This window comes from Stegodyphus dumicola, chromosome 7 (assembly GCF_044657685.1).
Source record: "Stegodyphus dumicola isolate Sdum_Otavi_A_Nest chromosome 7, ASM4465768v1".
Lineage (NCBI taxonomy): Eukaryota > Metazoa > Arthropoda > Arachnida > Araneae > Eresidae > Stegodyphus > Stegodyphus dumicola.
In genome coordinates, this window is record NC_140774.1 from 175,797,943 (window position 1) to 175,815,558 (window position 17,616).

General features: G+C 31.8%; 1 protein-coding gene across 3 annotated transcripts in view; it reads left to right on the forward strand.

Annotated features, from left to right (window-relative positions):
- Positions 1 to 172: 172 nt before the first annotated feature.
- Positions 173 to 17,616, forward strand: part of LOC118191751 (7SK snRNA methylphosphate capping enzyme-like) — a 32,673-nt gene continuing 15,229 nt past the window's right edge. The window contains exons 1-3 of one of the 3 annotated variants that reach the window (XR_004758678.2): positions 173 to 889; positions 7,243 to 7,467; positions 12,727 to 12,864. Coding sequence is in view for 2 of the 3 variants with exons in the window: in XM_085821084.1 (XP_085677210.1) it covers positions 308 to 889; positions 7,243 to 7,467; positions 12,727 to 12,774 (855 nt within the window). In the remaining variant the exon portion in view is untranslated. Of the gene's footprint in view, positions 890 to 7,242; positions 7,468 to 12,726; positions 12,866 to 17,616 lie in introns of those variants that run through there. The other 2 variants (XM_085821084.1, XM_035362625.2) reach the window with 2 other exon arrangements.

A 17,616-nucleotide genomic window follows, 5' to 3' on the forward strand; every position in this document is an offset into this window, starting at 1 on the left:
TTTTTAATCCTACAGTTGCTACATTCAGATGACAGTTTACATTTTTTTTAAATAGCAATAAATTACTCTAGGATCGCATAAACTTAAGTAATTTATTCAAATATTTTAATAAATTAAGTACTTTTTTGTAAAATATAAAATAATTGTTCGTGTTTATTAAGCCCGGTTGAAACAACTTCTAATATTACTACAGGGAATTACCGCTCGAATTTGATCGTACCGAAGGGTTTGCGCAATTCATTTGTTTGCAGAGATAAAAAAATAACTGTAACTATAACTATAATTTGTTTTTATTTGTAAGTGTCTTATGATGAAAAAATATTCATATACTTCATATGAAGATTCTAAATACGGTAATTATAAAAATTTTGAGAACCTTAAAGGTGCTTCTTTTGGGCGACGTAAAAGACAGTTTCCACCGTACAGTAATTGGACAAAGGACATAAATAAAGTTCACGATAAGAAGAAAACAGAGGCATACAAAGGTACGTATGCTAAAAAGAAAAAAGAAGCTTCTGATTTCCGTTACGGTAATTATCACCAGTATTATGGCTATCGAAACCAAGGTAGTATTGATAGCAGAATTCTGTGCATGAAAAAAGAATGGTTTAAGAGCAAAGATGTATTGGACATAGGCTGTAATGCCGGCCATTTTACACTAGCATTAGCCCGAGACTTTTCTCCGAGTTCTATTATTGGTATTGACATTGATGATGCTCTCGTTAAAATGGCTATGCGGAATATTCGACATTATATTCTCCCGGAAAATATATTAGATGAAGACTTCCCTATTTCTTTAGTATTAAGTTATGGACCTGTTGCACAAGCTATTGATCCAAAAGGCAGATATCCAGCTGGTAATTTTCCTTTTAATGTCCAGTTTATTCAGGTATGCATTGTTCATTTTATAGTTTTAAACTTTGTTTAGATAAAATCCAAGTATTTCATACAGTTCATATGTATTTATTCTATTTTTGTGTATTTTTCCTCTAATTGAAGTTATAGAAATTTAAAACCATAATTTTGTAATTTGAAAATGTGACAGTTTTGTAACATAATGTTTCTGAAACTTATTTACGCAAGGGAAATCGGGGACTGGAGACTAGAATTAAACACTACATTACTAAGACAATGTATTACTCTAAAAGTGTTCAAGAGCAAAAGTTTGTTTAAAAAGTTTAATGAACCTAAATTATATATTAATAAGTAAAAAAATATATGTTTATTATTATTAACATATTTTGATATGTGGTTCGTCTATTAAGTTGTTTGCTGTCACTTAGCAACAAGAGGCCAAAATGTTGATATTTTATATTCTTTAACCTGGGAGCATGCGCCCTGGATCCAAAAGACCTGGCTCGTGTTTTTGAAGAAAAAACTGACTCTTCCGGAAAAAGTGTTAAAGTGGGGTATATTTATGCCAAAATTTTATGATCAAACTTAAAATATATGTAAACTATAAAAATTAAAATTTTAATTTCCATAATATTTTTTATGAAATAAAATATTTTTAATGTAATAGAAAAAGTAGGTACTATTCCGTTTTGAGGACCGTAAAAAATTTGCAGAGAAAATGTATGCGCAAAAGCGCCAAATCTAACAGACGCATACATTTAACAACGCGCCAAATCCAGCATACGCACTGATTTCAGATTGTGTAAGTTTATATAGTTCTATATTTCTTAAAACGCCATTGAAATACTAGTTTCATGTGACAGGTAATTTAATATCCTATGGATTTAACAATTTGGGAATTGCCCATGACAAAAAATCTTCAATAGAGTTTCGGGTAAAGTGCAGAATCACCCACTGCTTAGTGGATTTTTAAGAATTGCATAAACTCGGTATCCATGTACACATCGACCTATTTTCATTTTAAAAAAAAAATCCCAGAATTGCACAAAAATGGCACTGCGCACACCCTTGACTTTATCTATGTACACATCGACCTATTGTCACTTAAAAAGTAAAAGAAAATTGACAAAAATCCAATTGTTTTTACCCTTGTAAAAAGCGGCAAACAAATAAGTCGGTGATTCTGCACTTTACCGAGAATTTTTTCAAAGAAAAGGCATCATTCATTATAGAAAACTATGTTTGAACAACCAACAAGATGAAGTTATGCTTTAGCGATAATTCGGTAGTGAAATAGCGATGGTTTTATGAATTAAGCTTATGTTTAGCAATTTTTATATAAATTATAATATTGATCTGAAATAGTTATTTACTCTTATGCTTCCATTCAGTCATGTTTAGCCTTTTTTATATAAATTATAATAATAAAAAAGAATTATATGAAATTAACTTTTCGTCTAAAAACATCAATCTTAGGTAGTTATTTACTATTACACTTCCTTTCTTGCATTAGGGTTGCCACAATTATTTTTGGCAGCACTGGCATCAAAAATAGTTTGGCGATTTTTTTATGGCCCTCAAAACTGAATAGACCAAAACGTATTATATTAATATAGAATTTATTAGGAATTCATTATATTATTATTCAGGTTATTCAGAAATTATTATTCAGGTTGATCAGGAATATACTGCCTGAAAGAACATTTTCCTCGGGAAGCTTCAAATTTTTCATCAATTGTTATGAATTCACCGACAGTGGCAGTTTTTCAAAATTCTCAAATTTCAAAAAATTTTTCAATTTATGGCAGTTATTCAAAAAATCTCTTATAGGTGAAAGTTTATCTGATTTCTTCTTGACGACCTGAGTTCCTATGTCATCAAAATACATACATCTTGATAAAAAAAAGAAAACGTTTGTAGGACATAGTTTTGTCGACAAATTTCCGAGCTGGTTCCATCTGTTGCCCACAGATCCCGCACAGTTACACGAGATGACTTATGTCACAAAAATAACGCACGAATTTCAATTATAGTTGTGTGACGAGCATTTCTCTCTCTTTCAAAGCTGTCAGAAATAGATGCAATATAAATACTTCGTTTAACTGATGACTTTCAGCAACATTTATTTACTTGGTCACAGTTCCCACGATTAATTTGGAGTCTGCACTTATTTTGCCTTACTGATATTTCCACACAATTTAGTAATATTATTCGTAGGAGTTCTAACATCAGCTTTAGGCTTTTTTTTTACCTTTAGGCTTTTTTTTTTTTTTTTTTTTTTTTTTTTTTTTTGCAATAAAGCTATAAATGTTATTCTCATTTTCGTTTTCAGAATGGATCTCGATTTCTGAGTCAGTATCTAAAAAATTCATTATAACCTTCATATCAGTTTCTTCAATGGAGTCTTCAACAGTTGATACATGTAATAATTTTTGCAAACATAAAATTTCTTCCTTATAGGATAAATTGCACGAAATGTTTGCAGTTTTTCTGTGCTACCACAAATGAACTACGCTACAGCAAAGCAAATAGGTGCGCTGGGTCTGAAAGACCGATCCGATTAAAACAAAACTTCGAATCAAATTTCCAGCAAAAAAACTTCAGAAACATAAAGAGGATGGCCATCGAGGAGACTACACTGAACCATAACCACTTGGGGAAAATAGGTATGTTTTCAGAAAGGTTTTTTTTAATCTGGTGGCCCAGTGCGCACACGCTCACAATTAACTATAACCTTTATATTAAAAAATAAGTTTTGTATTTATATTTAGTATAGAGTAAATTTCATAACAAATTAAATCATTTTAATCATTGATATATTATATTATATAAAATGTAAATTTAGCAAAATTGTTTAATTAAATAATACAAGAAATTTTGACACTTTCCTTCGATCATAAATGGTGAAGCGCTTGATGCAGGTGCAGATGAGGCACTTGGAAAATCTCCTGATGTGCCAGTGGCCATGCATCCTTCTTGTCACTTGATATCAGTGTCTTAAAAATTGATCAAACATTAGTCATAATTGCAAGATTCAGACAACAAAAAGCTAAATAAATAAAAAATAAATTCAATGGAGGGTGGAATTGATGGCACTGAAAAAAAGTGGTTAATCTATGGATTATGGTAACTTGGCGAACATTTGGCGACCAACCCTGCTACGGCAACCTGCTAGTTTTTTTTTTTTTTTTTGGATGCCATTTTGTTTTTACGAAGTAAAGGCATTTTTTTTTTTACTCAACATTTTTTTTCCAACAATCTGCTAGCCGAATTACGCTTATGCTAGAAACTTTATGGAACAAAAGTGCTTAATCATGACGAAGATTAGGTGTGAAATTGGGAGAAAGTGCAGAATCGCCCACTGCTTCGTACGTTTTTAAGAATCGCACATACGTGGTATCCATGTACACGTCAACTTATTTTCACTTCAAAAAATATCCCAGAATTGCACAAAAATGGCATTGCGCATACTCTCGACTTTATCCATGTACACATCGACCTATTTTCACTTATTAAGTCAAAGAAAATTGACAAATATCCAATTCTTCTTACTCTTGTAAAAAGCGCCAAAAAAAAATAAGTGGGCGATTCTGCACTTTAGCAGTGAAATTGTTTCTAAGTGCTTATTAGCTAAAATCACGATCGGAATTTTCCGAAAAATGTCACATGATCTCTCATTTCTCTGAGACAAAATAATTGCAATTCGAACTGTGTACTTCTCACATTATTGCTCAAGTCCTACCTAGTAACCTTTATTGCCTTACCAAAATGTCGCCAAAATACCTATTACCATATTCCAAAGATTAGCCAAAAAGCCTTTACTCCGTGAAAACAAAATGGTGTCCAAAAAAAAAAAAAAAAAACTAGCAGGTTGATGTAGCAGGGTTGGTCGCCAAAAAATTGCCGAGTTACCATAATCTGAAGATTCACCATATTTTTTTCCGGAAAGAGGTCTTTTATCTTGCCAAAAAGTATGTGAAAATGGCCACAACAGGGAACTATATGTTAATGATGAAACCATTTGGAGCTACATTTTTAAAAATCGTAAACAGAAGAAAGGCTGTTGGAAGTTGGTTTAGTGATTTCAGAATATCATTGGTCACTGCTATTAGATGTATGTATTCTTGGGCGGAGGAGATGGCATATAAAATATTTTGACAAACAACTAACCTTTGAGTGTGCGCACAAGATTCAATGGACCCACGCGATTAAACAAACCTTTTTCAAAGTATACCTATTTTACGCAAGTGGTTGAGGTCCAGCGTAGTTGTGTCTCAGGTTGACTTTTTTATATTTCTGAAGTTTTTTTCACTGGGGCTTTTTGAGTTTTGGGTAAAAATATATTTATGGGTGCCCCTTGACCATAATTGGTGATTTTTGGCGGTACGTGGACACCAAGTTTGTGCAATTCTTTGACTTGTTATTTTGGCTTTGTGTAGCTGCGATTTACAAATCCTACTGCCTGGGTCTGACAAATCAAAAGTTTTTAAGTCTTTGTCTTCTTGCTGCCCATTCCTACCTAAATGAGAAGATTCTTAATATCCCAGCTTCACATCCTTCAGCTGTCATTTGAGGTCGATGAAGAAGGTTCTCTCAAGTTCCGACTTGTACACTGTTTGGGGCGTGACAGATGAGGAATCCTCATCTTGGTCACGCAAATTGCAAGAAATGTTAGTACCTTATAGAATATCAGCATCGTAAGAAATTGTGTTAGGAAAAGTTGTGGATGGTTCAATTTTCTATGAAGCCTTTTTTTTTTTCCTTAGGTGCCACTTGTTTTCCCTCTTTGGCACTATCTTTGGTTGTTTTTGTATATTTTGCTCCTGAGAATTTTTTTTATGTGTGCTCATGATTTCTTTTACCTTAAATGAAATACATTATTACTAACAACTAAAAACTGACATAATTATTCTCAACAGTTCTAGGGCTGCAACCGTGGGCACGTGTGCTAACTAAATGTTTGTGTCTCATTAATTATAGTGCAAACTAGTGAAAGCCAGTATATCCCCCCCTCCAGCTGCTTAGATTATGCCTGACAGTTTTCTTGCACAATGGTCATCATGACACAAAAGTACCTCTCTTTTTTTTTACTTCCCATTTCATACATTGCTACTTAAAACTTGGACTTTAGGTAAAAGCAAAATTTTAGTAAACTATATTTTTTAAATCTATTATTTCACAAGAATAGTAAAGTTAAATTAAATTTAAATAATTATCTTACACCATTGCTGCAAGGAATAAAATTTGAATTTAACAAATATTCTCTATTCATATAAAGCTAATATAAAATTAAAAAATCTAGATATTCTGTGGGGATTAAGTGTGCAATAAAAAATTTTAAAAGAACTGCGGAAGTAGAAAATTGTAAAATGCATTTTCAGTTTCTATAGGGTTCTCTTGTAATTTATGGCTGCAGTTGGATTACAGGTAGAAAGGCAATGAAGTGATATTAGACTACTGCATTCAAAATCGGAGGCCCATTTCCAAGATTTATCAACACCTGTCAAAGATTGATTAAAATTCATATGTAGAAAATACTAATCTGAGGAGTTTCAAAAACTGCGCATTTTTGTAAAGGTAATTTTTTTCGTGAAGTTGTAAGGTTTATCTTATGTTTTTAACAGTTAATTTTGAGTTAAAGTCACTTTCCTATCTTTCTTAATTTCAGCTTACAATTTCCTACCAGAATGTGTTTTTAGAATCGCAGTTAAATGCAAATGAAGGAAGAGCAAGTATTTAAAGTTGAAGCTTTACTGACTTCGTTAGAGAGCCAGAGATTCGGACAAGCACGCGTTCGCCTTTTAGGCTACTCTTTCTAAAGCTATTTCTACACTCGGCTGTACTTTAGGCCCTTGATTGCTTCACCGTTTAATTAGCGTTAAGGGGCCAACTCTTGCAGAATCTTGATAGCTGTGGCTATATCTTTTTAGTTAAGTCCAAGCAGAGGCTTTGCTGTAAACTCCAAGAAGGAGTCAACTGATAAATTTATTTTGAATAACAAAGGGGGATTAACCCTTCATATGTTTACGTTTCTATCTGAACTAAGTGATTATTCGCTTACCAGTTCTTAAGGCTCCTCACATTTAGTTACAACTAAATTCCAACCTATAACTTACAAGTTATAGGTTGGAACATTACGAAGTCAAGGATTAAGCTGAAAATTATGCAGATAATTTTTCAATAATACATACAACACACTAAGGGGAAAGAAATTAAATGCAATATTTTCGGAAAGAGATTTGTGAAAAGAAAGGTTATAAGAGAAATAATTTAAAATGGAATTTAGGAATACTGTGAAATTCTATGTATTTTCTATAACATAGATTAAAAAATCTGAGTTATGTCATTATAAGGAATTGTTTAGTAGTATATCTAATTTTTTTACAGGGAAATTATATTTTATCATCCAGTGATCATCCATACATCAGTGAAGAAGAACCTTATTTTGATACCATTTTATGCTTAAGTGTGACCAAATGGATACATTTGAATTGGGGAGATGATGGTATTAAAAGATTGTTCAATAGGATATATGCACATCTTCGACCTGCTGGCAAACTAATTCTAGAAGCTCAAGCATTTTCATCCTATGCAAAGAAAAAGAAGATTACTGTAAGTAATTATCCTTCTATATTATCTACATTTATGCATAAAAGAGTAATTGATTATTTATCATATACATGGAAAATGGCAGAAATTAATTGGTTGAATTAATATTTATATAATTTAATGAAAATAGCATGAATTTTTCACTAAATCAACAGAATAAAATAAATTCAGGAACGTATATATTTGCCACGCATTTTGGTGATGCTGTTGTAATAATCTGTGTATGTTTAATTATTCATGTTTTCACAGACACACACAGTCAGTCTCCAGATGGTGCTGGTATTGGTTCGTTTTCCCTGTTTATTTGGCTTTTCTTTCACAGGCATAAAAAAAAAATTAGTCGAGAAAATTATAATATCAGCTATGTTATATGGCAGTGTTGCTTAGTATTCCCGTCATTTCATCTATAAAAATCGCTACGAAGATTTTACCTAAGATCCTTATAATTTCTTTTAAGGCTTATTAGATATCTTTTAGCATAATGACAATCAACTCTCTTCAGAATGGGATGTAATTTTTTATATGTGATTATAGGTGTATAGATAATATTTAGGAACATATTATGCTTGTTATAAAAATAAAACACAAAACATTTGACTTCTGTACAGCCAAAATTGATAGTAAAATCAAGAATCACATTTATGGGTTGTACAAAAATTGAAGAGCAAAGTTTTTGCATTTGAATGTAACTACAAATAGATTTGAAATTTGGGAAAAGATTTCTAATATTAAGAGATTATATGACAAGTATTTTCGTGCAGATTATTGTGAAAAATATTTGTGCATACAATTTTTTTAATAGAAGTCTAATTCACAAAATCGTGGAATTCCTATCCTAGAAAACACTAGAGTAACTTCTGTGTTGGCACATAACTAACTTGGGTACTTTTCCGTTTTGCCGGCGCAAGCGATAAAGTCGCCAATAACGGTACAACTGATGCCAAACGGAATATTCTCGCTGGTAACCTTTTACGCATCATTTTCAAAACAAGTCGCAGCTTTTTCTTATCAGACTGGTTGTTTCTTACAATACTGGCATATAGAATACATAGAATTTTTATCAGATAGTTCAGTTTATGTCTAAGGCCATTTTCGGTAATTAAGTCAATTGGGATGCAATCACAGCCCTTATCTGAAGCCGAAAATATAGAAAAGGTATAGTCAAGGGTTAAATTCATCCATTCTAATGAGAATGCATTAGCGAAGTAAAGCACTGCAGTTTTACATAATTTCTGAGTAAGCTATTCGTACGAACTGAAATATTTCTTGCATTTAAACTTGTGTTCCAAATTAAGATTTAACTTGAAATGAATGTAGATAATTACTGAGAGCATTAGATTTTTGTAGAGTAGTTTACGTGAAATGAGATCGCTTGAGGTCACATGATATGAACCGGCGAATCAGGATGTTGAACCATGAAAGCATAGTAAATTCTTAAATTAATGTCTTTTTACAAATTTATTTTCTTTATTTATTGGCTTTTTATAAAATTTTAAGCGATATTAAAATGTTTACGCCTTCTTTTTTTAAAAGAATTCTTAGAACTAATATTTTTTTAATATTTTTTATGTGTATACTGTATGTTGTCGCCAATAAAGTCTGCTTGGCGAGATTTGCGCCGGCGAAACGGAAAAGTACCCTAACTTGTTATATTACTTCCATTGATTAAAAATGGACAATATTTGTATTTTAATGACTTTTTTATACAATTACCGGATTACTTTTCTAATGCAAAAAATCTTCATGAGAATGTTTAAAACTTTTTTAATTTTGAAAACTTCTAAATTATTTATATGAAAATTCTTTCAGCATAACAAATGTAATAAAATGATAAGACACTAATAAATTACAAAACTATATCATTGAATGGCATTTAAGGGAGGAAAATCAACCTAAATTTATTTACTAACTATTATTTGGCCCATAATGCAAATTGGATATGACAACAAAAATCTCTGATTTTGAAATTAAATATCTTGGTCGATTTTTTTTCATGCAGGAGTCAAACCTATGTGTTTCATTTTTCATAACGAATAGAATATTTTCCTAAATATAAGTATACGGTCTGGAGGAACATTATAAAGTTAAATTTTATTACGTTACAAAACTGATGTCTTGAAATTTAAAAAATACCAAAACATCAATCAGTCTTTTGAACAATTAAAACAGTTTTCACTAGAAGTACTCATATATGTCTATGACCAACAGTTGTGAAAATAAAGATCAAATAAGGATTTTTATAGACTTATATATGTAACATTTTATTATATCTGAATTAAATTGACCGCAATAAGTGCAAATATTATAAAAGTGCTAAGAAAAAGGCATGAGAACAAGATTGCAAAATTACTCACTGTACATGATTTCAAAATAATATATGCTGCAGCACGCAACGAATTGGAAGTTGATCTGTCAGCACTATCCTTATCTTCAGAGCAGATATTTTTATTTTATTTGGCTTATAATTCCTTACTAAATGTAGTATTTCATCTCAATGTACTCCGTCTTTGATATGATTTAAATCAAATTCCTCCTCATTATAATTCGCTTCCGAAGTGACACAGAGGTTATTGAAAACAAAAAAGTTTCGATTGACAAATTAGTCGGTATTCTCGACACAGCAATTATAGGACTTGAACAGCGGAACTTTGTAGCTGAAGAAATTATGTCTGTTTATAGAATTAAAGAGAAAGTGTTATCACATAAAACAAAGCAACTTAAACAACTTGCATTGAAAGAAATGTTTAATAAAGTAAACAAATAAATATTAAGCTTTTTTTTTTTTTTTTTTTTTTTTTTTTTTTTGTAAATTTTGATACCCTTTAGATCATAATTGTTCTTTATTTCATAAATTACGGTTTCATATTTTTAATTTTATAATTTCTGCATGCCATTTTACCAGATTTAAACTGATGATCTATAATCCGGAATTGCCGACGTCCCGACAAGTCCGGATTAACGACTTTTGACCGTATCAACATTTCATTGTGGTTGTATGAAAAAGGGAAGTTTTGAAAACATTTAAAAGTTCAGTCACAGCCTTGACTAGCTAAGTGGCAGAAGCTCATCCAGTTAACACGTGAAGCATATCATGTGTGATGATCCCTGCTTCAGCATGACTGCAGTTCATTGCATTCTTTCAACACACATGTAGTGTACCAATGCATCAAGGAGCTTATATGGAAGAAGTCCCGTTGGCTGCTGATTAGTGTTAACTAGTCTGTCCTGATATCAAACATCAGCTGGCTGGTCTCTTTATTATTTTGATGATGCAGTGGAGTCAGTATGATCAACATTATCTACCATGTTTTCTGAAGTCCAAGAAAAGTCTATTTGAACTCAAGAGCCAAAGTCTATATTTTTGTTTAGGACCAACAAAGAACTCATTCCTTTTTTCTGGTGAAAAGAAACTAAAGAACCCTTTTTGTTATACTATGCTGTTTCAAGATAAAAGTAATTAAAGTTTATCTTTTCACTCTCCCTGCTTGATGTTTTTCCCCACCTGTTGTTATACATGCATATGTATATAGCTTGTTCCACTGTAATAGATAACTTAAAAGCAGTCAGTATTGCATTGTTCTTTTCGATCTAGTGTCATTTATTATTTAGTCGGAACTACTCTGATATGCGCCCTCAAGTCGCCAAATTTCTCGCCAAATATTTTTGGCGAGAAACTTCATGCTGCCATATTACTATCTAAATTTTTTATATATATTTCGAACTTTAAGCCTAAAATGTCTCCAAAACGCAGTTTCTACACATGCAAAAACTACATTTTGAGCACACGATTTAAGCTTAAAATACAAAACAAAAACATAAAATTTAGATAGCAAAAACGTAAAGTTTCTAACCAAAAATATATGACAAGAATCCATGTACACAGCGACATGTTTTAACTTTAAAAAAACATCTACGAATGGCGCAATGTAGGCAACGAACGAATCTATGAACTACGCACACCTCGCTTTAATAAATTAACATAACAACAATAAATTTCAAAGAATACCATGTACACAGCATCCTGTTTAAACTTAAAAAAACATCTACGAATTGCACAATTTAGGCAACGAACAAATCTACGAACTACGCACACCTCGCTTTAATAAAATAACATAATAAGAATAAATTTCAAATAATACCATGTACACAGCATTCTGTTTCAAAAAGAACAACGACAGAAATTCATACTAAATAACCAACGAACATAACATTCTACAAAATAAGAACAAGAGCAAAATAAAATGCACTTACCATGAATTAAGCTTTTTCGAGCAGCAGAAATACCAATTTCATACTGCCTTTAACATGCCGCCACGTAATCACTATCGTATTTACATGACAGCCAGACACACTCCAGAAAATTCATACTATGGTTCACAAATAAATAAAATCACAAATCCCTATTTCTATCATGCACAGCCATTAAAAATAATCTCCCAAACCCTCTTTCCACACCTCCAAATACCCACTACCCCTCAACAGGATGGCCACAATGATATTTCCTTTTGCCGAACTTCAATTCAACAAGTTCTACCTTTATCTTTCCCTCCCATCTTCTCAGGCACAGATGCGAATCAACAAGCTCCAGTGAAAGATTGTTCAACGTCAACAGGGTTGCCATAGAACACGCAATAGCGCCCAAAACCAGCGCAGAACATACTCGTATATCGCCACATTTGGTGAAATTAGGGCGTATATCAGAGTTGTACCATTAAGTCTAATACTTTTAAAGTAATATCAACCATATCATATTCTGAAGGGTAATTAAATTTCTTTTTATTTCAGTTATTTAGGTTATTTTCCACACTGTATTTCTAATTCAGTTCTTTGATTTGTTATTTTTGTCTTTCATATATTGTAAAAATGCGTTTCCAGTTATCAGAGATTCATAACATCAGATTTTGCTAGTCTTATTTCTTCTGTGTGTGATATCATATAATTGAATCTCAGTGCTTTCTTTGTCCATTATCCCTATAGTAAAGCATATAAAATTAAAGTGCCAAATATAGCAACATTGTGTGGGTTTTTTCACAGTTAATAATGTAATAAATGCGAAGCAGAATTTGTTCAAAGCTTTATGGGTTTACTCTTTCTTGAATATTCTACATGTGTAACTCTCGCTCTTCATTTGTAAATACTACAGTTTAAAATTTTATTATAAAGCTTCTTTATTCGAATTTATGCTGTTCTATTACATTCTAACTGTTTGTTCTTATTGCCTTAATATTCCATTACAAATTGTGTTACTTGTAATTCTGCTAGATATGTGGCTTCTGTACAATGGAAATCATCTCTGTAACAGAGAAGTAGCTGTTGGCTGTTTAACTTATGGATGTACGAGGCATTCTCCTTGTTTTCATGGATAGTTTAATCAAGCACATTACGTGCTTGTTTATAAAAGTGAGTTCATTTGTCTGCTATTAAAGTCATTTTAAGTTTTTAGAACATGAATTAAATTTTACTCTTTTAGAAGATACATCGCATAAGAGTTAAGTTGGGAGAGTTACATAAATAATATATTATATGAAAAATTATTTGTAATAAAATATTAAACCATATTAACATAATTAATTTTTGGAATGGTTATTTTCTTAATTGTTGTTGATCCTAATTTTATTGTTACATAGTAAACCATTCTATAATATAACACACTACTTCAGAAAGTCTCTCTTCTTAAAGGCATATTTTGCAGTCTGCTGCTCAGTTTTTCAAACTTAAGCTTTAAGATACAGTTGCCCTTGATCAAATGGGTTAAACAAGTTTAAATTATACTTATATAAATTAGAATAACAAAAAAAAAAAAAAAAAAAAAAAAAAATGGGGGGCTTAAAACAAAAATATTTTTTAATTTTTGTCAGATGCATTAAAGACCAGTTAATATTCATTTAAATAATTTAATTATGCCCATTTTTGGGGAAGAGAACAAAAGAAAAACATTTAATACTTAAATGATTAGGAAAATTAAACCTAAGAGATGGTAAGTAGAAATATTTTGCTTGAAATGCATTAGAACTAAATACTTCTTATGTATGGTAAATAACACCGGATTGTTTTGTAAAAGACAGATAGCTTCAGATACTGAAGTACAGTTCTTATTTCAGATAAATTTTCATTCTTGATTAGGATGAGCCTGTAACAAATAGAAGGACTACCCTGGTTGTTAAAGCGGGTAGTGATGACTGGCTGCTGTGCGAGGCATGGAAAACAAGGAGAATTGGGCCCAGGTTCGAATGTTGGAGAAGGCTTGGGTGGTTGGCACTTAAAATATATGACATACTGAAAGTTCTCTGAAAAGGTTTGGTGGTATGGAAAGACTAGTGGGAGATCCTTGTATCCATTTCCCAGAGTTCTCTTTCAAAATTGGATGGAGCTTGCCAAAATCATACTACTTCTTATAAGGTACCCAAGGCGTCAGTCAGGGATAGACATAATCCTGCACTTTTTGTCTCAATAAAATTTGGGAATGGGCTTAAATAAACTGCAACGAATATTAGGAAATAAATAATATGACTAGACAATGATTTCTACCAGATGTTTCATTGCTTTAGTCATTCATTTAATAATTTGCTCATCTATTTAGCAAGATACCTTGTATTTTTTTAATATGTTCTCTGAGGCAAATATAAAATGTTTCTTCCATTATTATTTATTTATTTAGAACTTTAATGTTTCATGTAGTATTGCTCAAATTCAGGGTAATTTTTAGATTAATAATATTGCTCAGGTAATGTTTAGAATGAATATTTTTCTGATTAGTAACATCCTTCTTAGAAGGTTTGGTCGAAATACTGGAAAGAAAAGATTTTTTAATGTTGTTATAAATCAAAAGAAAAAGCTACCAAATATCTTTTTGAAGATTTTTAATGTAATTAATAGTGGTATGATTTCAGTTTTTGATTCTTAATGTAGGTAGTTCTAGCAGGTGAAGAAACACTCAAAAACATGCATTAACAACTTTGAAGTATGCAAATATTACAATGATTTAATTAATGTGCTTGAAATAATGAAATAGATAATTTACAAACATTTAAATTTCTGCAATACAGTATGTAAACACTTGAGTGTGGTTTTTAAACTTAATAGTATACACAGCTAACTTGAGATGAAATAAGTATACATGTACTGATCTTTGTATTATCTTTTACATGCATATAAATATGTAGCAAATATTAGTGTTATTGATGAAAGAAATACAGTGGTTACTAGACAAGATATTTGTTTTTAAGTTTTGGATCTTTCTGAAGTACAGCTGTTAACAGATTCCAAGTCTGTTATATAATATAGATGTCAAGGTGTTGTTCATATAATCTTCAGAATATGATATGGAAATTTTCAAAAAAGTTTTAACTCCTGATTCAAATGAGTTGAATACACTAGAATCTCTCTTACCCATAGCAACAGAATCTTTTTGATTCTGGATAATAGATATTTCCAGAATAATTAAATATATATTTCTAGGTTTTAACTGTTAATGTTTCCTGATATCTTCAGCTGAAATTGCAGTGTGCAAAGTCCATTGGTCATATTTTTTATACCAGATGCAATTAAATAAATAATATGGAATATCATATAGATTATTTAAAATTAAATCGCACACATATGATTTTAGACTTTAAAATTTTTTTTTAAAAATGTTTTTAATTTGCATTTATTATACATATGAAATTTACAAATTGCTTAGTGTGATGACATTGAGTATCGGGCTGCTTACAATATTGTTGACGGAACTTTAAGATTTACTGTGACGCTAACTTCATATATTGACATAGATGAATGTTGCTTGGCAAATCTTATGAAAGTCTGTGGTTCTTCATCAGCTTCTTTCCATGTAACTCTATTGTCATGCATGTCATCTTCATTTTTCCCTCCCCTTCTTTTTTCTTTTGCAGTACATATGCAATTACACTCGTGTGCAAAAGCAATAAACTCATTTTTCAACATACAACCATGAAATTGTAAAGGACTTTTTGTGATTACTACAGTGAAAAACTAGTTCAGTAGAAAGGGTGATGTATTTACGAATATCAGCACCAAGACATCAGAGGATACATTGTGCATTTCTAAGTGAGATTATACATGCTGTATGGCTACATGAAAATATCAGGTCGCCTTTACATATGGTAGAATGATTGGCAAGTTTGAGAAGGGGTGTAGTTTGACTTCTTTGGATGAAGAGTTTGGAATTGATAAAAGTTTTATTTCACAAGCTTGGAAAGCATTTCAAATGGTAAGTACGGCTGCAAGAAAGATTGGTGGTAGTTGGCCAAAAAAAATAACAATGACTGATGACCAACGTATCGCCCTGCAGACGAAAAGAGATCATGGCTATGTGACTTCATAAAGGTGGCCTATTTAACTGTCATCCTGAATGCTGCATACCTTTGGCATCTGTCCATTAACAGCACTGTTTACAATGGAGGAGAGAATGCAAAGATTGGACATCTCATCAATGGAGTCACATTCTCTTTACATTGAGAGTTGTTTCAGTCTGGCAAATGATTTTCATCATCAGTTGATATGGAGAGAGGTAGGGACAGGTCTTCATCCCACTGACATCAGGGAAAGAGACTATTGGAATGGTCCTGGCATGTTTGCATAGGGAGGCATTTTGATGAAAACGGATGAAGCTCCACATTTTTGGTTGAGATTCACTTAACGGAGATAGTTACTGTGATGAAGTTATTTATGGGGTACCATTGGTATCAATTTTGTTTTCATATATGAAAATGAACAGCCACACTGGGCTCGTGCTGTTGAGAAGCTATTGGAAACCGGCAGTATGATCATGCCCTCCGGAGAACACTGGACAACTGAAACAGATGCTTCTTGAAGAATGGGAAGGCTTACCCAAAAACTATTCAATCTGGTATTGAGCATCGATTAACGCAACCATTGCAGTTAGGGAAGATCACATCCCGACACTCTTTGGCTCTTTGGTTTGCTGTTCTTCTCTTGGCTGGCTGGACAGTTTCTTTTCTTTCTTTCTTTTTTTTTTTTTTAACCAATGTCATTCTGTCAATAAAGTCTTTTCCTGCTCATTCTGTACTGTATGCATCCTATTTGTTTAAGTTTTGCATGCTAGTGTATTTCATTGTTCTCTTGAATGACTGTCATGGGAACAGAATTGCTTACTAACACTAATATTCTTCGAACACGTAACTATATCCAGTCATGGGTGCTGGATGTGTTTTAAAACCAAGAGAATGTTCGTGTCTCATCATTTGTGGGCATATTATGCCGAAATTTATGCCAATAGTGACATAATATTATTCACATCTTTCATGGGAAGAGACACTGTAAATATGGCATCTTTTAATGTGAATTGTTTCTGAAAATCATGGACACTGCCTTCAGAGTTCAAATATTGAAGCACAATTAGGGATCAGTTGTTTATTTTTATATTCTGGATAAGACATTGAGTGACAGAAACATAACACAGTTGTTTCCCATATTTAAAACTTCAGATTATTAGCCAATTACATACTTTTTATTTATCTCATAAGCTAAATTTTGATTTAAATTTAGTTGTTAAAAAGTGCTGTTATTTTGATATTTCTGGCTAGCTGAGTGCAGGTTATGAGAGATTTTACTGTATTAATAAAGCAGACAGTGAGATTATTTAAATATATGTTTTTAATTTGTATGAGTAATCATTATTTAATTATTCTGTTACTTTGAATATGCAGTAAATTCTACTGAAACTACATTATACACATTTTGTTTATTTCTGTAAAACCATATTCTCGCATGCATAAGCCATACTTTTTTTTTTTTTGACAAAAAAGCAGATGAAAATCACGGTGTGGCAACACAGCCGTGCATATGACTGAGTATAAAATCCTTTGTTGTTAGGCAAACATTAGATATAATTATACAAGTTTAGCTGTGGTTGTAGGTTGTTTGAAGGAAAATGTCAAGCAGGTGATAAAGCTACAATGCTTATTTTAACTACAAGTTTTCCATTTCTTTGAGAAAAATGGGAATTGAGCTGTAACTCATCATTTTGAATCAATGAATTCAATATGCAACAGTGGAAAAAGCAGAAGAATGAACAAGCAACAAGAGGAAGGCATTTTATGGAGAAGCAGCTAAATATCCGCAGTTGGATGATAATGTTTTATCATACATAAACGAGAAAACAAGTTCTAATTA